Below are 21,668 nucleotides of genomic sequence, written 5' to 3'. Positions count from 1 at the left end.
CAGGCAACACAAACACCTTCCAGCAGCTGGTGAGCTGTAAACTATAATGTCGGCAAGGATATGAGGCACTATCACAGGCTTATCTGTTTATCCTGGAGTCACAGCCACGTATCAAACCAACACAGTGCCTGCGTTGTGTTTTATCGGCAGGTGTGACATTATTTAAACAGCTTGACTGATAAAAAAATATCACTTACATATTCATATCAATAACTTTATTCAGGGGAAGCCATATGAGTAGTAGAGTAACCCCCCTGTGTTTGCTACCTGTCTGCTCCGGGATTAATTGCGTCACACCCACCTGTCCGGTCAGTCAGTATCGGTGCGCGTCGAAACCACTAGGTTGTTTCCTCGCGCCAGTGGGACCACGAGCCGGGCAACAAGGTAAACAAGCCAAGCACCTGCCTCCCATCCTATTTGAAGCCTTTACCTGCTATAATAACCCCTCATATCCTCTTTGCGCCGCGCAGTCAGATCCAATTATAGACAGCAGCGGAGCGCACACAGCTGAAAGCCAACAACAAAAGGACCGATGCTCGATCATTATCGTGAGCAGGAAAAGCTGAGCACGGGAAGACGGCTGCCAAATCCAATCACAAAGCCACAGGTGTCCACCTCTGCCTGCCTGAATGCTATAAAACGCCCGCTCAGCACATCGGGGCTCGCAGCATTACACTTTCCCCACAAAAGTAAACGTACAGTAAAACAGCTGTGTGAACACTTACTGCACCTGCACGGATGATCCAGAGATGTTCCTCCGTCCTCAGCCACAGCTCCTGTGTCGGTGCTCTCAGCAGCAGCAGCAGCAGCAGCAGCGGCTCTGTACTGTGTTGGTGGGATGGGAAGATGTTACTCAATGAACAGAGGACACCGGGAAATTTCTCCCCCGCTACCAGTGCAACCTGTTGCCAGCACATCGGATAGTCATCGTCCCGCCTCAGGACCGACTTCATTGGTGGGCGGCTCCCCGAGGAGGCGGTGCCTGCTGGGGGCTCAGTTTCATCTCTGTGCACACACATACGCATTAATACAGTGTGTGTGCGTGTGCGCGCGCGTGTGTGAGCCATTTCTACAGAGGTGTTGGGAGAAATAATTTATCAATCAGTTTTGAAGTGTTTGCATGGCAGTATTGGACTATAATCTTATCCAACACCAGTGCAGAGCAGGAGAAATGCCGATCACTGCTGAGGCTAAACTAATTACATACTGACAGGAACATGGTTATTCCAGTTAGTTTACATTGTTGTTTAGTTTGTAAAGCTACACTGAAGCCTGTATGCCCATTGAGTTACATTTTTAACTATGTCTATAGAGTATAATTGAGCTTTTAAGATATTTTGCTCTTTGTCATATGACCTATAATAAATCATCTTAACATATACATATATATATATATATATATATATATATATATACATACATATGTATATCGAAAGGCTACTAAGTGTATAACATCACTGTTAAGGGTATCATTTGTGTTTAGTTTTCTGGAAAGAATTGTGTGATTTGCTACTATAATACAGGCAAAATAGAGACATAATTGGGGACAATAACACGGTTTCTACACCTTAAGGCAAGTCATATTTAAGACTTTTTATATGGTACTTGGATTTAAATTTAATTATTATAATCCATTTTATTATTATTATTATAAATTTAAGACCAATTACAATGACTTGAATTGAAAAGAGAGTGAAAGAAAAAGTTAAAGAACTGGCAACAATTACTCAGGGTTAGGGACAAATTTTTTTTGTTATCAAATATTTCGAGCTATTACAATGCAACCTAAAAACGAACTACTTCCCCTGTATTTGTATTTTTAACACTTTTGAAAGACTGATTTAAGACATCTTTAATATGAATTAAGGCCTTTTTTTAAAGATTAAATCAATGCCTTTTAAGGCTTTTTACAGATCCACGGGAACCCTGACAGAGAAATTCTCTTGAGAGAACAGCTCCAAGATATATATTTATCTCTAGAAGCCTCACTAACCACTATTGATCTTTGGACAATTCATTTTTGTATGTTCACCTGACCTCTGATCTGATCAAAATTCTCTTAGTTATGCTATTTTAACATTTAATTGTAATTAACTTGAAGTGTACCAATTGAACACTGTCTCTATTTTGCATACAATTAGTGCCACATTACTTTTTTTTGTTCAGGAAACTTTCTTGGAAACTATTAGGACATTTTAAGAATTTACAGACCCATGAAATCAAGTTTTACTTTTTTTGGACAGGTAAACAGTATGCAGAATTTTTGGAAAAAACAAGACTCAGACAAAAGTAATCCCTCTCTTAATCATCACTTCTGACCCACCAGAGGTGTATTTTTCTGCAGAGACTCTGTCCTCTGTTTGTATTTCTGTCTAATTTTCTGTGTTCGGGACGTTTACAGGCATGTAAGCCCACAGCAGACTGTAAGCAGCGAGCATCCAAGAGACACAAACGCTGGGAAAAACACAAATATAGCAAGACAAAAATATTAAATGATAATGAAACTGGGTTTGAGTCTACAAACAGTACCTGACAATCCTGCATAGTATACCTTTAAAAATCCCAATAGAGCTATTTCACAAAGCTTTACAAAACCGAACTGTTGCAAAATGTCTTAATCGTTTCTTCAAATCAATTTCACAATAAACTGAGAAGAAACCTTTAAAGCAAATCACTGATGACCTAGGAAAAGTTAACCTGTAAACACAGTTAATAAAAAGGTCATGTAGCTACAACTCTTGAGCATTATGACAAAGAAATTACATTGTCATCTGTTTCGTTGGGTTTTCCAACCCTCATTTTAATACAACAATTAGCAAACAAATAAAAAATGTGAATAAAAACAGACATGGACAAGTACAAAAAAAATCTGTCTTTACTTCAGAGTTCAGTACCTTTCCTTTCCCCACCTGGTGTGGGACTCACTGGTTCCTCCGGGTTCCACCAGGAGGCGCCAGAGCAGAGCAAGAGCACAGCACGAAATACCAGTACTCAATAAAAAAAGGAACAGCTGAGAGAGCAAGAAAAGAAAGGCAACTTGGACATTGAATAAAGGAAAAATAAGGGAAGAGAGAGACAGAAGAATAGTTATAAACACCTTATACCGTGACAGAAATGTGAAAATGGGTATTGTTCGCTCTTAAGTTATTTGGTCTACTTCGAGGCCTCATGCAGTGCAGAGGCCAGAATATAAACATAAACAGATCAGACAGTTACTGCATTGGTTCACATGCACCCCCCGCCCCCACTCTTTTTTTGTCTTTTTCTTTTTTTGTAAAGGACTATGCACATCTGATATGACATGATGTCACTACTTGCTATGCCAACACCATCCAAAAGCACTGATTTCACAATTCATGTGTACTGCAGAGATAAAAAGAAATCGTTGACTCAAATGTACTGTATAAAAACCAAAATGTCATACTGTTTACAACCAAGACACGTAAGTTAAACAACTTATTATTTGTTCATTGGTCAACTCTGTGGCATGTTCACAACTGATGGGAGCTCCAGACAAATGTTTTGTCCTAATATTTACAACTATTTCGGTGGTAAAATCCTCTCTGTGAGGTGTGGATGAAGTCTCGGCCAGGGTCTCCTTTGGATTAATCAGCACTAGGTACAAAATGACAGAAACAAGATGTATGTGGCAGAAGTGTGTGTATGTGTGTGTGTGTGTGAGAGAGCAGGAAGAAGAGTTAAAAACTGTTTTTTTCTCTCCCCAAACACTCGAGATTCTAAGCTGCAATATACTGAAGTATTTTTTCCATTTTCTTTAAATTCCTTGCAGTAAAAAGGCTAACAATGTGACAGGGCAGTGCTAGAATGAAGCATTTTGATGGCAAATAAAACTGTGAATCAATCCATGAATGAAACCCAAGTCCCTTTCAGATTTTCAGGCACTCTTTAAATTATTATTATTTTTTTTTTTTTCAATTTTAAAATTTTATATATCATGTCTGTTTTAATTTAAAGCCACAAAAATCAGAGTAACGCTGATGCTTTGAGTCATTGTGTCAATACACAGCAAGGGAATAGTTCAACAGTACTTTCTCCACTGGATTGTGTTTCAAATATCACTATAGTCATGTGGTGCATGAGTGTGGCGTGTCAATCACAGTCAGTGCGAGAGCGTCCGTGCCAGTCAGTCACAAAGTGTGAGGTAGTGTGTTGGTGTCAGTGCTTTGCTGGTTGGCAGGCTAAATGTCTTGAAGGACTGTGAACTTTAACATTCATCATGATTTGACTCCTTTAGGGGGGAGGGGGAGAAAAATCAGTTACCAAGAGTCACTCAAAGTGCTATATATAAGCATGAATGTCAATGAGTGAGTTTCTGTGTAGTGAACAAGTAAAGGGCTAGTCAAGAGAAAGTTGGGCAAGTAGCTGACATGACACACAGGTCATTCAGTTAGATCAAAGCAAAGAATGTCTTTGTTTGTCCTTTTATGATGCACCTCCATGCTGTTCTTTGTCATCCACTCCTCAACTCTCATTAGCTGCCACCAGCTGGCCTAATCCCTGGCGCACAAACACAGCCTGAATGTCCTTGGTCTTGATGCAGAAGTCACAGGCCCAAACGGCAGCACTCTCTCGAGTCAGCAGCCCGTATGCTGGCTCTGTCAGGCCTGTGCAGTCACGGTGGAACCAGCGTTGGCACGATGCCTCGCACAAGATGGCGTCTTGATCGTCATGCACCTCTGCCATACAGAGGCCGCAGGGGAAGACCATCCCGGGGCCGCCGAGTTTTCCAGGGCCAGAGCCGGGCCCAGTCGAGGGGGCAGCGGGACCAGGGGGCAGGGGAGACTGGGTGTTTGGGGTCGAAGTGGAGTTAGATGGGGGATTGGGGTTGCTGCCTGGAGTGTTGCCTCCGTTGTTGTTGGCCATGTTGTTCTGACCCGAATTGGGGGCCGCGTTTGGCATGGGACCACCAGCACCGGGAGTGTTGTTCTGCTGGTTGTACGGGGTTGAGCCGGGAGCAGAGTTAGGTGGAGTGGATTGTTGCTGCTGCTGCTGGGTAGAGTTGTTAGAGTTGGGGGTGTTTGTATTGCTGGGGGGTTGTAGCTGACTGGGTGGTGGATGTTGGGGCTGGCCTGATCCATTCAGGGGACCAGTAGGAGAAGAGTTGGGGTTAGGCTGCGGCGGTGCTGATGGAGGCTGACCAGGTGTATTGGCATTGGGCTGCTGGACGTCGGGATGGCCAGGGAAGCCTCCTCCTGGCTGGGGTGGGCCGGAGTTAGGAGGAGGGCCAGGAGTTGTATTATTAGGAGGGGGGCCATTGGGATTTAGGTTAAGCTGTTGCTGCTGCTGTTGTTGCTGCTGCTGAGGCCCAGGTGGAGCTCCTCCTCCACCAAAGTTTTTTCCGTCCTCATTGCCTGGCCCTGGTGGACTGGGGCCAGGGTAGGGCCCATCCTGTGAGGGAGGGAACTGTCCTTGAGGGGGCATACCTGGTAACCCTCCCACCATGTTGCCCCCGGGCCCACCACCCATTCCACCCATCATGTTCATCCCAGGACCCATGCCTCCTCCCATGGGAGGCAGGGGGCCGTGTGGGGGCCCCCTGGGGCCTCCACCACCAGGTAATGGTGGGCTGTTAAATGGGTGTCCACCCTGTCCATGCTGCTGCTGTGGAGGCATGCCAAACCGAGGGTGGGGTGGCCCCCCTCCTCCGGGACCTCCCATAGCCCCCGGAGACAACATGGGATTGAATCCTGGCCCCGGGTGCATGGGTGGACTGAAGTTTGGTGGCATGTTGAACTGAGAAGGGCCACCAGGGGGGAATCCACCACCCCCTCCTCCTCCCCCACTGCCGCCCCCACCGCCACCTCCAAAGCCAGGCATTCCTCCAAAGCCTAGCTGGTGGTGAGGTCCAGCGTTGGCTGGAGGGCCAAACGGTGGCCTCCGTCCAGGCTGGCCACCACCTGGTCCTCCCGGGCCTCCCATGAAACCCATGCCTCCGCCCATTCTGCCTCCACCGCCATACCCACCTCCTCCACCTGCGCCTGGGCTGGGAAGAAATGGAGCACCACCTGGACCACCTGCCCCACTGGGTCGGGATGGGGGCCCGAAGTCATCGTCGAAGGGGTTGGAGGCGACCAGGTGGTCCACCATGGGGGTAGGAGGGGGTGCAAACTCAGTGAGGTGGGAGAACCCTGCCGCCTGAAACAAAGGAGAAAAAAAAACACACAGAATAAATGTGTTTTTTATTGCTTTTGTAAGACCAAATAATTTAAATCCTCTTTTTTTGTCAGTCTTCAAGGTCCACTTGTCACATACTGAAAGAATGTTTACTTCATGTAACAAAATAATCAGATTTCAAAAACAAACTCTACCTGGTTGGTGGATTTCCTCGCCTTTTTCTTCTCTGGGCTCTTCATCTGTGAAGCTGAAATAATGAAATATGGAGGGAAGGGGTGGAAAGGGGGAAATATAATATTAGCCACGACAAAAACAGGCCTTCATGTCTCATGCTTTTGGTCCGCCACCAATCAAGCGCACCATCACATTTGGATTGGCCAATACCCCTTAGTGACAGAGTGGAGCAGCTTTAGACCTAGGGCCTCTTTTTCAAGTCCAACAGTTGAGATGGATTCAATGATGGGACATAGACTGGCATGAGGACAAGATGCTGAACATCCAGGCGCTATCATCACCAAGGTTATGAAGCCTTGAATCGCAAATGACCCAGGCAGACCAAATGACCCAGGCGAGAGGGAGAGAGGCCGCAAACAGAGGCAGAAGAGGTAAGGTCAATGAGGGAGACAGGAAAAGACGAAGACATGAGAACGAAGAAACGGAGTTGAAGGTACATTTATAGCAAGATAGACATGAACCCCGTTCACAGATCCACTCTGTGAGAAACAGCCACCACCGGAGACAGTCGTGAAGTTTACATATGGGGGAGGCGAGAAGGGATTTGCTAACAGCACCAGTGCAGCCCATTGCAGCGCAGTAATGGATGATTCCGATCTGATTGGGAGATGGGTGAAATAAATTCCTACCTTTGCTTCGTTTTCCGTGTCCCGCCAGTAGTCTCCCCGATTCGGCAGCCATTAGCTAATATGACTGTCGGTGAAGTGGCATATCACCGTGCATATGCAAGAAAAAAAAAGTTAAAAATGACGACGTCTTGAAGGCTATGAGCCGAGTAGGTGGATTCTGCCTTCAGGTCATGTCAATAACGTTAAAATGGTTATCATCACAGCAGTAACTAACACGTACATTATATAATAACGCCGGCCCAGGTCTGCAAACTCCTTTACAGCTGCAAATCTTTCGCCACGGTGTCTGTCACGCTGGGATTTGGTCACCAAATAAACGTCAGGTAAAACTGAGCTGGTTCACGTTATTTAGCACAAGTTCGTCTCCAGTTCCTACTGGCTGAGTCAAACTGGTTGCTTGCTACCTGGCTTGACTGCCAGCACAAGCAAGTTACAGAGCACCCCCCTCCCTCTATGAATGATCACTTACAGATGTGTAGCAAAGAAGTCGACCAGCTAGCTAACGCAAGCTAGTTACTACCTTGGCTAACTAGCTAGCCACGTTACTCAATGTGGCTAGCTAGCAGCGTTGAGATTTCACCCAGTAGCGGCAACACTAGAACATTAATCCGAAACTGTTATTTCTCCCTCTACAGTCATTTGTGAACACGTGCATTTAATTCCACTTATCACAGCATTTATAAGATAAAGCAATCGACCATGTTTTGAAAACTGTTGTTTACTATGCTAACATTAGCTGGCTAGCTAACGTTAGCATGCCACTGAAGATAGCTAGCCATCTTGCAGACTGTCTTGGAAGCAAACTGTACCCTTTCTCCGTTGCTTGCTCTGCTGTCCTTTAAATTGAAACTCTCTGGTGTGTCATTGCCAGCAAACCAGTCCTCACACGGTGTATGCTTGTTGATCCACCATTCAACTATAATTCATTCAAAAACGCAAATTTTGCCATAATTATCATGGCCTTCTATCGCCACCGGACAAAGAGGGACAAGCAGGAGTATCGCGCACCATGGAAGGTTACATCTCACCGCGAACACGGGGGTGTCGATAAGTATACTTCATGAATATAAAAAGCATTTTCACATATAACCTATAAAACACAGATTGTATTGTATACTGCATACAATTATAATATTACTGTTTGAAAAACTATCCGTATCACCACCACCAAAAGTATTTTTTCAACTTACAAAATTAGTGTCGTACCTTTCTCCGGTAAATTTGGAGCAGGTCAGAACAGACCATTTCCCAACCATACGCTGTACAATTAAAGAAGGGGTGGACATTAATTAGACAACCAATTAGGCACATTATGAACTGACATTATGATTAATATGGAATTAACACCCAACATCATAATATGAACACACCTGTCAACTTCAATTTTAATCGTTATCTGAAAAAACTTTAGCATGAATGGATAAACAGCTATGTACAGATGTTTGATCAACCATGCGCCAGAGGACAAATACAATTATTGAAATACCAGCATTTTGGAAGTTCTATAGACTGCAATTTCTTAATAGCCATTTAATTTGTATGTACGTATTATATTTTAGTTAGAACAAGGGCTGCATTAATTATAAAGCCAAATAATAATACAGGTTTTAATATCTGTGGTGGGTTTCATGGGCATGGGCATATCAGTCTCAAGTAGATTACTAAACTCCCCAAATGGCAATTTTACAATGCTGTTTACTAAGGGCATAGTACTTAATTCTAGGCCCCATGCAGAAGCTGTTTCTGTGCCCCTGTTTCTGTTTCTTTCTTGAGGAAAGACATACTCATTTGGCTTCAGTTGCATTTACTGACAAACTTAGTGAAAAAGTGGACTAAACCATTTTGTGCCTTGAGAGGCGTGAGAGGGGCCCCAGAGAGCTTCCACTATTTTTTTTAGTCCTTCAACGGACTTATTCAGCCATTTTGATTAATTTATGACACTAATAAACAAAAGCCAAACAAAATCAAATGTTTCATCCAGGTTTTTCAAGGGGCCCCCTCCCATTGGGGCCCTGGGTAATCAGTCCCACCTTTCCCCCACTAAGATACCCCAGTATTTGATTATTCATGCGTCAGAGGACAATGAAAATGAAATTCTCAATAGCAATTTTGTATATCATTATTACAGTAGGCTAGTTAAAACAGGCTGCATTCATTATAAGCCAAAGAATAATACAGGTCTTAATATCTTTGGTGAGTTACCTATGCACAGGCCTGGGTCAGTCTAAAGCAGAATACTAAACTCCCCAAATAGTTATTTGTCCATGCTGTCCACAATTAAAGCTTATCACCGCCCACCGGTCCTGCCTCCCCCCTCTGAACTCCAGATACCCCCTCCCCTCTTTACTCCAGGCGCAGTCAGGAGCCTCATTGCGACAGTGGAGGGTTGTAAATAGACCAGATAAGCCTCTCTGGGAATGGGACCACAAATCAGATGCAAGAAAAACTTTGCCTTCTTTCGGCTCTTCCAACTCCGAAGACATCTTTTCATCCAAAGGGAATAAAGTTTTCCTCTGAGCAGAAGAAGGAACAGGTGTAAGAAAACCACAAATGGGATAAAGTCGTTTTTTTTCTTTTGCCAAATGGGCTAAGTTTTACCAGCATTTTTTTTAAGTTAAAAGTTTAGAGCCATTGACTTTAGAGAGCATTTATGACACTGAGGTGTGGAGATACTGCAGTCTTTGCTCTATCCCTGAATAAAGCAACGGAAGTCTTTTGTTAGAAAGGCTGTGATTTCTAAAGGTGCGTCTCAGGGGCCCTGTGGTGTATGGCGCTAAAAGGTGTCGGAGCAGGCACAGAGCTTTATTGGTTTCCATCTGAGTTACAATGGCAAAGTGGTTCAAGGAGTTCCCCATCAATCTGAAGAATGGTACCGACAGAATCCGCTCAGCCTCCGAGTCAGGCTCACAACCCAGAGCCAATAAAGCCGGGCTGGTGGCCAGCATTGGTACCAAAACACCAGGCTCCAAAACGAGCCATCGCAAAAACTCGTCTAGTGACAACACAGGCGGAGGAGGTGGAGGAGTTGGGTCCCTCCTGTCCGGGAGAAACCGAAAGAACTCAGCCGTGGAGTTGAGCAGAAACGGTGTCAGCTCTCCGAAGGATGGCAAAGTTTGGGACACGCTCCTGTCTGGGAAAAGTCGCAAGAACTCCAAAGCGGAGCCGGTGTTTGAGGAGCAGCACAGACCTCTGAAAAGCTCCCCGTCTGCCAACGCTTACATCAACCGGCTGATCAGAGTGGACAAACAGGACAAAAGCCCCAACTTCAACAGCGGCACCATCACCAACCAAGTGGTACCTGAAGCAGAGAAACCAGCCCAGTGCAAGACAGAGACGGTGAGTTATCATTACAATCTCAGCCTGACAAGATCCATTTGACTTCTGATGCTAAAGAAACAGTGTTGATATAGTTTTATTATTGAGACATAGTAAATTCGTGGGGGACACAGGGGACACGTCCTATCAATACTTAAAACATGTGCATTTGCCCCCTCCCTCAATAAATAAATCAAAGTATAGCCTGCTATATGTGCTCTATTACTACTTGCACAAATGCATAGGTGTAGATTTCAGACATTTATTTTGTCAAACATAGACATTTATACTCTAAAATGATGAAGAAAAGGCACAACTTGGTGCCTTAAAAGATCACCAGAATGCAGGAACTTTAGTGTTTGATGCTGCATTGATACATCAGTGGGAATGAAACAGAGTAATTTTACGCCTACTCTGTGTATTTCTTTTACTTTATATTTCTACTGTACTCCATGTCAGAGGGAAATATTGTCCATTTTACTCCTTTATTTACTGGTTACCCTGCAGTTGGGGGGTTTGGGAAGCCCTCCGCCACAATATTCTGAGCATCAATATCACTTAATTAAATGGAAATTTCTTACTTTTGCATCAATTTATGGTGTAATTGTCTCTAATTTTGTCAAAATAAAAGTCTTTAATGCTTTTATTTTGGGCGGTGGCAGGGTGGGTTTACTGATGTATGTGTTCTACATATTAAGGGGGACGTGTCTCCTGTGTCCCTCCCGAAATCTACACCTCTCTTGGCAGTAAAGTAATTAAAACTAGCCCCACTTTTACCACCAGCCACATTAGTGATGCTTTCACAGTAATGTATCAATAATTACACTCTAATAACAGGCACTCTGTAAAATGACTGGACTACTTTTTCTTTATTTCATGTTATTTGGTTTTTATTTGGTATGTTACATTTAATTTGATGATAATACTCTGGAATCCAGAAGTTTAACTTGTGCATTCTTAGACTGTGTTTTTACCACAGAAGTAAAAGATGTGAACACTTCTTCCACCACTGGTGATCATTATCTCATACTAATATATTAATGGCACTGAAACATAACAATTTTTAAGTACATTTTGTTGCTATTGTGGCTGAATTTTACCTAATTAAAACCTGAAAATCTTAACTACCTAACTAAACCACTGATTAATCTTTAATGTTTAGATGTAAAAACAGAATTAATTCAATCTGTGTCAGCTTCCCTTTACTCCAGCAGCAGCGCTACAAAAATAACATGTGGTGTCATCACTATTGTTGACAATGAACTAGCAAGAAGCTCTGAAAATTGATATTATTGTTTCAGTTTCTCCCCATTGTCACCACTATATCCATTGTGTCCACTCCTCCTATTCTGTCTCTCTATCGCTCCTTCTCTTCCTCTCCACCCCTTGTCTTTACACCCACCTCCCTCGCCTTGAATACAAAGCTGTGGTCAGACGTGAGGTCTTACCTTCCTCTCCTGTGTGTAATCTGGCTCAGTGTTCCCCTTCTCTCACCCCCCTCCTCCCTCCACCTCATCCCTCTCTTTCACTATATTCAGGCCCCCTGGTGAAGAGGGCTATCATGTTATAAAAAGCATCGTGTCATTCGACACTCGGGTGCTAACCCAAGTCCCCTCCAGCCTGGCTTTGAAAAAAAAAAAAAAAAGATAGTGAAGTAGTGATAATGGAGGGATGGTGAGAAAAAGAGACACATAAAAGAGGAGGAATAAAAATGGGAGTTTTATATTTCAGAAAGGGGGTAAATGCCAGTTCTTGATCTCAGATTCATGTTTGCAGCAGCTACTGTGGAGCTAACTGTTATATGTCTTAGTTTCCTTGTTAGTAAAGAGTATGACGTTTCCTCCACAGGTGTAGCAAAGTGTAAGACTTTAACAAAGAAACAAATGTCTCTGTGTTGCAGTCTGCGTCTAAACTTCTCTAAACTAAACACCTCAGCAACGCTCTGAGTCTCAGCTTGTCAAGTTTTGGCTACTTCATTCAAACACCAACTAATGCCAACTTTTCCTTGGCAAGGGAGCTCGACTGGAAGTGATTAGAGAAAGAGACAACTTCATTTTATGATACGCCAGTGTTTCTTTGCCAGTGGCTTGTAAAACAAACATGAAATTATATGGCACTGATAAGATGACAAGACAGTCAGGCATGACTAGTGGAGCAGAATGGAGGTTGTGAACACAGAGATGTGAACAGAGAGGGCTTTACAACAAAGAGCTGATGAGGTGTCAAATATTCCTCTGACTGTCTGAAGCCTGTCTTGTAGTTTACAGCTGTCTGCTTTTTACCTGACCTCCACACTACCTGTCATGTCACAGACATGTTCACTTGGACTAATTTTAATCTGTAGCTTAATCAATCAGTTGATCAAAAACCAATTGGCAAGTAGTCTGATTTTTTGTTTTTTTACTACAAAAATCCGCTTCTAGCGTTTCAAATGTGAGCATTTTCTTTCTTTGCTATATCTGACAGTAAATTGAATATCTTTGGCTTTTGGACTGTTGTTTGGTCCAACAAGAAATTTGGCAAAATACAATGTGCATTTTACACTACATTATCTAGACAAAATGATTGAATGATCAAAAGATAATCGCAGCTGTAGCCCTATTCTAAACTGGATTATATTTAACACTATTAATAATATAAAGGTAGATTAATGTAGCAAAATGTTTTCATACCATACAGGGACCCTGGAAATATCCATAGTCTTTCTTTGAGTAGGTTTGGTTAGATACACTTGTAGGATCTAGTCATAGTTCCCGAGATTGGTCTTGGTCTTGACATCACTTTTTGAAGGTCTTGCTCTTGTCTTGGACTTGACTGCATTTCTACTCAGTCTTGCCTTGGTTTCAGACAAAGAGGTCTCTGGATTTAATTTCAAGATTGGCCAAGACCACAACAAAGGACAACTCCCACAAATGAAATATACCTATGCAATGCCTTTTGATTGTGTTAGTAGCACATTTCTCATGGCACACTTATCCATACACATACAGTTTGGCAATAAAAGAGGTAAATATAGGGGGATCTTCATTGTGTGGGAATCTGTGGGGATCTTTCAGACCAGTTTGATGAATGTCTATGGTTTGCATGTTCCACAACTCTTGTAATGGTGTCATGCAATGAATGACTCACACTGGTCTGGTTTTGGTCTTGCTGTGGTCTCAATGCAATCTGGTCTTGGTCATGACTTGGTCTCGATTTAGGTGGTCATGATTTTTTACTGGTTAGATACTCATACTAGTACAACTTGGAGTAGCAGAAGCTCAACGAGTCAACAATTTTTCATCACTTTTAGGCATGCATGTCAACTTTCCTGCAGGTGAAGGGTGTTTCCTGCACTGTCAGCTTGTTGTAGTTGGTAGCACAGTGTTTCTATCTCCTGGGAACTTCAGAAGTATTTGTACCCCTAGCAGGGCTGCAATGCTGATTATTTTTATTGTTGATTAATCTGTCGATTATTTTCTGGATTAACTGATTGGTTGTTTGATCTAGAAAGTGTCAGGAAATGGCGAAAGATGTTGATCAGTGTTTCCCGAAGCCCAAGATGACATCCTCAAATGTCTTGTTTTGTCCATAACCCAAAGATATTCAGTTTACTGGCCTGGAGGAGAACAGAAAATGGAAAATATTCACATTTAGGAAGCTCGAATCAGAGAATCTGGACTCGGTTTTCTTAAGAAACTACTAACCCCTAGTTGGGGAACACCTAAGGCCGCCTGGCACAGTTTTAAGTATCTCATTTATGAAAAAAATATTTATTTCACTGTATTTTTTGCTCCAGGTGATCATCCTTGAGGATTACGCAGATCCCTTTGATGCTCAAAAGACCAGAGAGCAAAGGGAGGCGGAAAGGGTCGGGGAGAACGATGGCTACATGGAGCCTTACGATGCTCAGCAGATGATCACTGGTAAGGCTTTCATCAATCTGCTCTTACTGCCTCCTCTTGTAGCTGTCAGCTGTGTGACGGAGAGAGAGAGCTGTGATATTTCATTCACTCCCTGAATCACTGAATCTGTACAGCTGCGTGAGCCCCTGTGTGAATGAATCCCATTTTCAGTCCCCGCGGGCCAAGCAGAGAGAACATGAACTCGCTCCCCGAGTGTTCCCTGCACCCCACGGGGTTGCCGTGGCAACTGTGCTGCGTTCGGACAATGGGTGCAGTTTCCTGCCCCTGCTTCCTCTTTCCTGTCTCTGTTTCCTGGTACTATTCTCTAAAAAGGAAGTTGCCCCCCCCCCCGCCTCCTCTCGGACGCAGCTCTGTGTAGCCCCCTATATGGACCTGTCTGACCATTTATCAAAACTTCCCAGCATCGAGGAAGACTGGTGGTCCGCCGGCCAATCACATGCTCCCCTGACCTTTCATTCCATCACTCCATTGTCTTAACTAAAAGGGTTACACAATAGCCCGCTGTGAATGTGAAAATGTTTTATTGCTGTGCGCTCTCTAGTAGGTTTTACTTCAATCAGTGCCTGTGCTACTTCCAGGCCTCCTCAGAGAAATCTACAGAGGATGTGATGATGTGGCTGAGTAAATTTATGGGGCTTAAATCATATTGAGGAAGTAAGCAAGAGTCTGATGTCACTGTGACTCAACGAGCAAAGCAAGGCAGCATTATTATGAACAATCTATGTCGCAGCTGACATCGTTTACCAGACTCAAACTCTGAATAATACCATAGTTTCACCATGATTCACAGGTAATGAGTTGCGCTGTACAATGCTTTGTTTGCTGTTTAAACAGAATGCTAGAAAAGAAGAGCGCAAATAGAAGAACTCGATAAATATTAAAATGAAAATGAGGCACACAAGGGACAAAATAACGTAAGATAAATAAAATTGAAGTCTGACATGTAAAAACATATTGAGAGCACCCAGCAGCAGCACCAGTGTAACGTCATTCACAATCTGACATCATCATAAACCACTGGCTATAATGGCACCACTTTTATAAAGGGGTTAACAGCTGTAACAGCTGGCTTTGATATTAGTTAATAAAGCCTTTACTATAATAATAATAATGATAATAATAATAACACAATTTTTTTAAGTGCCTTTCAAGTCATCCATGGAAACTTTACAACACCAGTTAAGACTGCCAGTACATATTAAAAGACAATGAAAAACAGTAATGATAATAACAAAGTACAACAACAACAACGGTAATGAAATATATATAGAGAGACAAAAGAATGTACTCATAATAAATTATGAAGCACTAGAAAAAGGCTATTTTAAAAAGATGAGTTTTCAGTTGCGACTTAAAAGAAGCAACAGATGTGCAGTGGCGCAGACCCTGAGGGAGAGCGCTCCAGATGTTAGAGCGTTGTGTTTATGTTTTATGTTTTATATTATGTATAATTGATCAGTTTTAAGTCATTGATGAGAAGAACTTCTGGGAAGGACGGTTGTGACAATTCCCTTGAGTGATTATAACCACTTGTCTTCTAGAACAAAACATCTTGATTCACACTTTACTTAACATTTATTAATGAACATTCATAACAGCGTTTATGCCAAAGAAAAGGATAAACACCAACAGATTGGTTTGTCACAACCTGACAACCGAAAATATGTTCGTGCAATTGATTTATTAATCACTGATGAAGCCTTTATATACAACTTACTGACCCCTTATAAGCAGTGTCTCATTACAAGTGGCGTAATTATGGTTATTAAATCTTGCAGCCTGTTAATAATCTTGACTGTGACACCTTCCCAGTCCATGCTGTAGCTGGTTTTGTTCTGACATTGACAGAAAGTTGATGTTCAGGTTGTCTAGAATATCACTTCGGGGCTGCTGAACTTCAGTGATAATTAAGTGTGAATATCCGAAGCTTCAGCATGACATGATGGGGGTTTCAAGGTGGAGCATCATGAGATGCAAAGCAAGCACTGTACTACATTTGCAAGCTGCAAATAACCGTCTGCACTTCCTCTCACCTGTTCTTTTCAAAAGATAGTAATTTAAGTGCTTGAAGCAGGGGTCAGTGACTGGACTGAGGACACTGGCCTCATTTGCGTCTGACACTTCGAACACTGATTTAGACATCCATTACCATGGCAACAAATAAAAGGACTAGTGGATGTTGACTGTTCCAGTGCTTTTCATTCTCTTGTCTACGTCCTTGCCACTTACTGATGTAATGTTGCAGGTGACGTCACACATCACTCCTCTCCAGGTGGTGATTTCATACTCATCTCTCAGCACTGATTTTAATCTTTATCCCTTTGTTTTCCACCTGCAAGAGATCAGACGTCGTGGGTCCAAGGACCTGCTGAAGGTGTGTGTGCTGATGGAGGCGAGCGAGGGAACGGTAGAGGAAGGGCAGCCTGCGCCCTTGCAGATATATGACGTTCCATTCGAAGGAAGAGGTGACGGGGACAAGACGGCGGTCACACGGCCCGAGCTGGACCCCCGACCCTCCACTGAGTACGAGCTGCCCTGGGAGTGGAAGAAGGAGCACATTGTCAGAACTCTGTCAGGTACATCAGACGTTGGTTACATCACATATTGGAGAACAAGCTCAGCACTGAGGAGAGTTTTGCTTCTGTGCAAACTGAATTTCCTGCACTTTTAAATTGTTAATCTTTTCTTATTTTTATCTTTGTACCTCAAATAGAGATGCTTTAAAAAGCAACAAAAAGAAATACACCACTGACTTCAGGCTATCTCTTATTAAACTGTGATACTGGCAACAGTTTTGCTGAACTAGTAACCACTAACATTAATATAAAACAGCTCCAACCCTGGCTCTTCTCTGCCTTAGATCAATATGAAGAATATTTCTTAAAAATAACAACTCAGGCCTGCTCTCACATTTATATTTTATACGCTGCACAGACCAACAGCATACGGAATAACATCTTGCATGAATCATCAAACTGCTGTCTGTCTTCTTATTCTATATTTACTGGAGGCTTCAGCACCCAGTTCAAACTCCGTCAGTTGTTTCTTTACAGGGATTCAAATCTTCTCTCGTCTCTCCTCTTCCCGCAGCACAGTTTGACAGCCCCGAACGGCAAACCAAAGATGAGACGCCTCACCCCACACTCACAAGGCAGCCGCAACATCCCCCAGCTCAGCCACAGCAGCAGCAGCAGCAGCAGCAGCAGCAGCAGCAGCATCTGAGGCAGAAAAGCTGGACCCAGAAGATCCTGCGATCCTCTCCTCCGACCCTGTCGCCACCCTCCACACCCGGCAGCAACCCTGAAACTGAGGCCTGCTGTGTTGACCCCTCCCTGCCCCTGGATAAACAGAGGTGAGGAGGTGAAGTGATGCAAAAACCATGATGTGGGACGTCCCTGTAGATGCATAAAGCTTAGATATTTCATTCTGTTAGTTTTAAAAGGAATTCAAATATGATATATATCAGAATGTGTCTGCATGTGTTTCTTATTCTTGCAATAAAACTCACTCCCAGATTTTTAATAGATTTCAGCATTACGTAAGAGTACAGCTCATTTCCAAGGGGTTTGTATGAAATGAGGTTCTAGAACTTGATCAGAAGCAGATGAAATTTAACCCCCCCCCACTCCCACCTTCTGCCTCAGCTGGTACCATGGCTGTGTGACGCGTCAGGAGGCGGAGTTTCAGCTGCAGTCCTGCAAAGAGGCCAGCTTCCTGGTCAGGAACAGCGAGTCGGACAACAGCAAATACTCCATCGCCCTCAAGTGAGTGCAAACTGAAAGTGCAACAGTAGTGACTTAAAGGCTGAAATAATACCTAGTAGTTTATAAAAACATTAAAATATATTACAGTCCAGTTATAAACTCAGCAGATTAAAGAAATGTATGTCCTAGTTTATATTTTTTTTCCACATGTACAATAACTTTTTAAAGGCTAAAGCTGTCTGTATATTCAATATTTTACTTTTTGTCAACTATTCCCTCTAAAAAACAGAGCCAACAACTATTTCATTTTAAATCCAACATACACTGCCCTGCAGCAGTAAATACTTACTAGAGCACATCTGTTTATCAGGAAAAAAAAGTCCCTCACAAATTCCCTGTTTTATGTTTGCTAAAAACTACAGTGCCCAGCTGTTATATGAAATAATTTAGCCTTTTATACAAAAGAAAGTATATTTTTATGACCACTTTTAGTAGTCATAAACATTTACATCTTCATGGGGAATGAGCTTTATATTTTAACTGTTTTTTTTTTTTTTACTTTATGTTAAAGGGGTACTTCACCCACAAAAAAAAAAAACATTTGTAAATTAGTTAGTCATGCTGTGTTTCCTTGAATTCGTGAGGAAAATTTTGACAGCAGCAAACAAATTGATTAGTTGATTCATTTGGGACCAAGTTTAACAACAGCAAAACTATATCTAAACATCAAATTACAAACTCCCACACCACTCGTGCAGTGTAATCCAAGTCTCATTTATCCAGATGTATGCTCAGAACTCCCCAAACACATGTATTTTTGCAAAAAAATTTACTCTTGGTTCAACTTTAAATGTAACGTATAAGCATAAATGCATACATTTGGGAAGTACTGAGCATACAACTGGATAAATGGGACTTGGATTATTCTGCTCCAGTTGTGTGAGAGTTTGTAAACTGATGTTTTGGTATAATTTTGTTGTTGTTAAATGTGGCTCCCAATCAATCAAATCAGTGTGTTTGCTGTTTACCTTGGAGGCTGTGCACAAATTCAAGGTCACATGGCATTACTTATTGATTTACAAATGGCTGTATTGTGGGTGAGGTATTCTTTTAATGACCATTAAGCACACTAGTAAGTGACATCAGTATGATCAAACTTGCATCATACACATACACAAGAGTAATTCCTGTTTTAATTTGACAAAGATGATATGTTTTCATGACATATCTCTCAGGCTGAGAACACATATCAAGAGAATATATTATCATCACAGTCTTGCATCTGCTTTGAATTGTGTGTAAAATGTTTAAATTCTTGTCTCTCCTTTCCTCCCCTCTGTGTGTGACTCAGGACGAGCCAAGGCTGCGTTCATATCATCGTTGCTCAGACAAAAGAAAACGGCTACACCCTGGACCAGAGCAGCTGCGTGTTCCCCAGCATCCCAGAGGTGGTGCACCACTACTGCACTCAGCGTCTGCCTTTCAATGGTGCCGAACACATGACTCTGCTGCACCCAGTGCCTCGCGTCCACTGACTCCACCCTGCCCCGACTTAGGTATACAAAACAAACGCACCCCTGGGCCTGCATGGACAAAATGTTTCCAAAAATCAATTGAGACCTCACCTCTCTGATCAATGTGTACTTCTACTGCTCTGTCTCGCTGTGTAACTTGACTGTGTGACCCTGCATTATGTTTTATTTTTATTTGACGATCAGAAAACACTTGCAGCTCACTCTGTGTCTCTCTGGATGCTGTCTTAATTTTACTTTGATGTGCAGCTGATGCAAAACATCTAAGCTGCTGTTTTGCATGTGAATGAGGGGGAAGCACAGACGACTAGGCACTTTTAATGATGAAATATGACGAGACCAAGACTCATACACAGATGATGTTTTAATTATCCAATATGGCTCTATTAGAAGCTACACACAATATTTTTGTTGTTGTAACTAAGTGAAATTTACTATAAAGCATTTTGACAGAGTGAAACTCAGTAGTTTGTTGCTCTCTTTCTCCCTCTGGTGGATGTGCTGGTACACTGCACCAACATGCCAACACAAAGAATTCTCTTCTTTTATCAAAACTGATCTTTGGTAAAATCCATGCACAGAGCATATCATTACACTCATCAAGATATGAACAAAGACCAGCTGTTTACTGTTTGTGCTCGCAGTGTATTTCTAATTTATGCTCTTATACTTGTCAGTTGTCTGTAACCACTGCCCCTTGAGGTTTTCCTCCGTTTTACTGTGAATGAGGGAGTTGTTTCCACTGTATTATCTGCACTGTGAAGAGTGAGTGATTCACCCTGATGCAATGTGCTTGAAGGACCATGACTTCACAGCAGTTAATGCTTTTCATGGCGGGACCTGAGACTACATTTCATCGTTATTTTTTATTTTTTAGCTAAACAAGCCTGTTAATTCTGGAAAGTATCCGCAAGATAAACCTGCTAAATATGGTGATTTGTGTAAAGATAACACGGTAAAATGAATGGGTTTTGTCAAAGTTCTACAAATTGGGATCATTTCTAGATACAAGTGCAAGAACTTAATGGCAAACATTGCAATAAAGTACACAAGACAGAACTTTAAATATCAGCATTAAAATCTATCTTTCTCTCTTTTTAATAATGTTCATTCAGACCTCTGTTGCTAAAAAGGAATGCTGTTCTCCCTCAGGGTTTAACAGAGGTGTGGACCCTAGTCACATGACTTGGACTAGAGTCAGACTTGACAAATTTATTAACAGAATCAAAAAAAGACTTGCAACTTGACTTGGACTTTAACATCAATGACTGGTGAATTTAAATAGACTTGAGCATTTCTTGATATGTTCCCCCTCAGTGCACAGTGTACACAAATTACACAATGGTCAACAAAAAACAAATTGCAATCTGCAAAACCTGCGAGTGAAAATTTACACACTGAGACCCACCAACTTCCAACTTTGTTCATCATTCAAGTCGCTCAAAGATAAGGAAATTGAGGCTAATATTAAGCTGAGCTAATGCTCAGCTAATGTTAGCTTGACAGCTAAGTAACTTTGTAACAAATAAAGACAAATATATATATATATATATATATATATATATGTATGTATATGTATATATGTATATATGTATGTATATATATATATATATATATATATATATATATATATATATGTATATGTATATGTATGTATATATATATATATATATACATATATATTTGTAAATTTTACATATTGTTAAAATGGCATTACATTTGGTGAAGAGTGCACTATGACCTGAAACATAATGTTTAGAGCTTTACTTGACTTGCCTGCTTTGACTTGGGACTCAACTTGGCCCATATCAGTCTTGACTTGGATGCTTTGACTTGGGACTGGATTAGAGACTGGTCAGTTTTTGAGTTGGACCTTGTCAATCTTGACTTGGGGCTTGACTCTGGACTTGCCTAATTTGAGTTGGGACTTGATTTGGAACTTGCCTGCTTTAACTTGGGACTTGATTTGGGACTTGCCTGCTTTAACTTGGGACTTGATTTGGATCTTGTCTGCTTTGACTTGGGACTTGACTTGGGACTTGCCTGATTTGACTTGGGACTTGACTGGGGACATGTCAATATTGACTTGGAACTTGCCTACTTAGACTCAGGACTTGATCAGGACTTGCCTACTTTAAGTTGGGACTTGATTTGGATCTTGCCTGCTTCGACTTGGGACTTGATTCGGGATTTGCCTACTTTTACTTGACTTGG

General features: G+C 42.1%; 3 protein-coding genes across 10 annotated transcripts in view; 1 reads left to right on the top strand and 2 right to left on the bottom strand.

Moving 5' to 3' along the window:
• cgnb (cingulin b) overlaps positions 1 to 4,474 on the bottom strand; it is a 36,242-nt gene extending 31,768 nt beyond the window's left edge. For 2 of the 6 annotated variants that reach the window (XM_049601499.1, XM_049601502.1), the window contains exons 1-3: positions 2,895 to 4,473; positions 903 to 1,005; positions 726 to 825 (exon numbers count right to left, since the gene is read on the bottom strand). In XM_049601499.1, the coding sequence (XP_049457456.1) occupies positions 726 to 825; positions 903 to 928 (126 nt within the window). In that variant the 5' untranslated portion in view covers positions 929 to 1,005; positions 2,895 to 4,473. The other 4 variants (XM_049601500.1, XM_049601503.1, XM_049601504.1 and 1 more) reach the window with 4 other exon arrangements.
• On the bottom strand, positions 3,570 to 8,058 carry pygo2 (pygopus homolog 2 (Drosophila)). 3 transcript variants are annotated; one of them, XM_049601507.1, is made up of 4 exons: positions 7,808 to 8,058; positions 6,999 to 7,062; positions 6,330 to 6,382; positions 3,570 to 6,156 (listed from the first exon to the last, which is right to left on the bottom strand). In XM_049601507.1, exons 2-4 carry the CDS (start codon positions 7,048 to 7,050, stop codon positions 4,483 to 4,485), a joined length of 1,779 nt encoding a protein of 592 aa, XP_049457464.1. In that variant the 5' UTR covers positions 7,051 to 7,062; positions 7,808 to 8,058; the 3' UTR covers positions 3,570 to 4,482. The 3 variants fall into 3 exon arrangements, with proteins under 3 accessions (XP_049457464.1, XP_049457463.1, XP_049457465.1); XM_049601506.1 differs by having other exon boundaries at positions 6,999 to 8,058; XM_049601508.1 differs by lacking the exon at positions 6,999 to 7,062.
• Positions 8,059 to 9,358: 1,300 nt separating this feature from the next.
• LOC125904236 (SH2 domain-containing adapter protein E-like) lies at positions 9,359 to 21,041 on the top strand. Its single transcript, XM_049601509.1, has 6 exons — positions 9,359 to 10,334; positions 14,092 to 14,218; positions 16,558 to 16,794; positions 17,309 to 17,570; positions 17,863 to 17,982; positions 19,274 to 21,041. The coding sequence occupies exons 1-6, from the start codon at positions 9,825 to 9,827 to the stop codon at positions 19,455 to 19,457; spliced, it is 1,440 nt and encodes a 479-aa protein (XP_049457466.1). The 5' UTR covers positions 9,359 to 9,824; the 3' UTR covers positions 19,458 to 21,041.
• The last annotated feature ends 627 nt before the right edge of the window (positions 21,042 to 21,668 follow it).

Source organism: Epinephelus fuscoguttatus, linkage group LG17 (genome assembly GCF_011397635.1).
Source record: "Epinephelus fuscoguttatus linkage group LG17, E.fuscoguttatus.final_Chr_v1".
In the NCBI taxonomy this organism is placed as follows: domain Eukaryota; kingdom Metazoa; phylum Chordata; class Actinopteri; order Perciformes; family Serranidae; genus Epinephelus; species Epinephelus fuscoguttatus.
Note: the sequence above shows the minus strand (reverse complement) of the source record. Positions and strands in the feature narration are given on the sequence as shown.

Bases quoted from the DNA above. Each gene is read 5' to 3' on its own strand.
- LOC125904236 (XM_049601509.1), top strand. From the start codon at position 9,825: ATGGCAAAGTGGTTCAAGGAGTTCCCCATCAATCTGAAGAATGGTACC. The intron at 17,571-17,862 runs GTGAGGAGGTGA...CTTCTGCCTCAG, and splicing joins CTGCCCCTGGATAAACAGAG to CTGGTACCATGGCTGTGTGA. The intron at 17,983-19,273 runs GTGAGTGCAAAC...TGTGTGACTCAG, and splicing joins AAATACTCCATCGCCCTCAA to GACGAGCCAAGGCTGCGTTC.
- pygo2 (XM_049601506.1), bottom strand. From the start codon at position 7,050: ATGGCTGCCGAATCGGGGAGACTACTGGCGGGACACGGAAAACGAAGC. The intron at 6,383-6,998 runs GTAGGAATTTAT...TCATTATTTCAG, and splicing joins ACACGGAAAACGAAGCAAAG to CTTCACAGATGAAGAGCCCA. The intron at 6,157-6,329 runs GTAGAGTTTGTT...CCTTTGTTTCAG, and splicing joins CGAGGAAATCCACCAACCAG to GCGGCAGGGTTCTCCCACCT.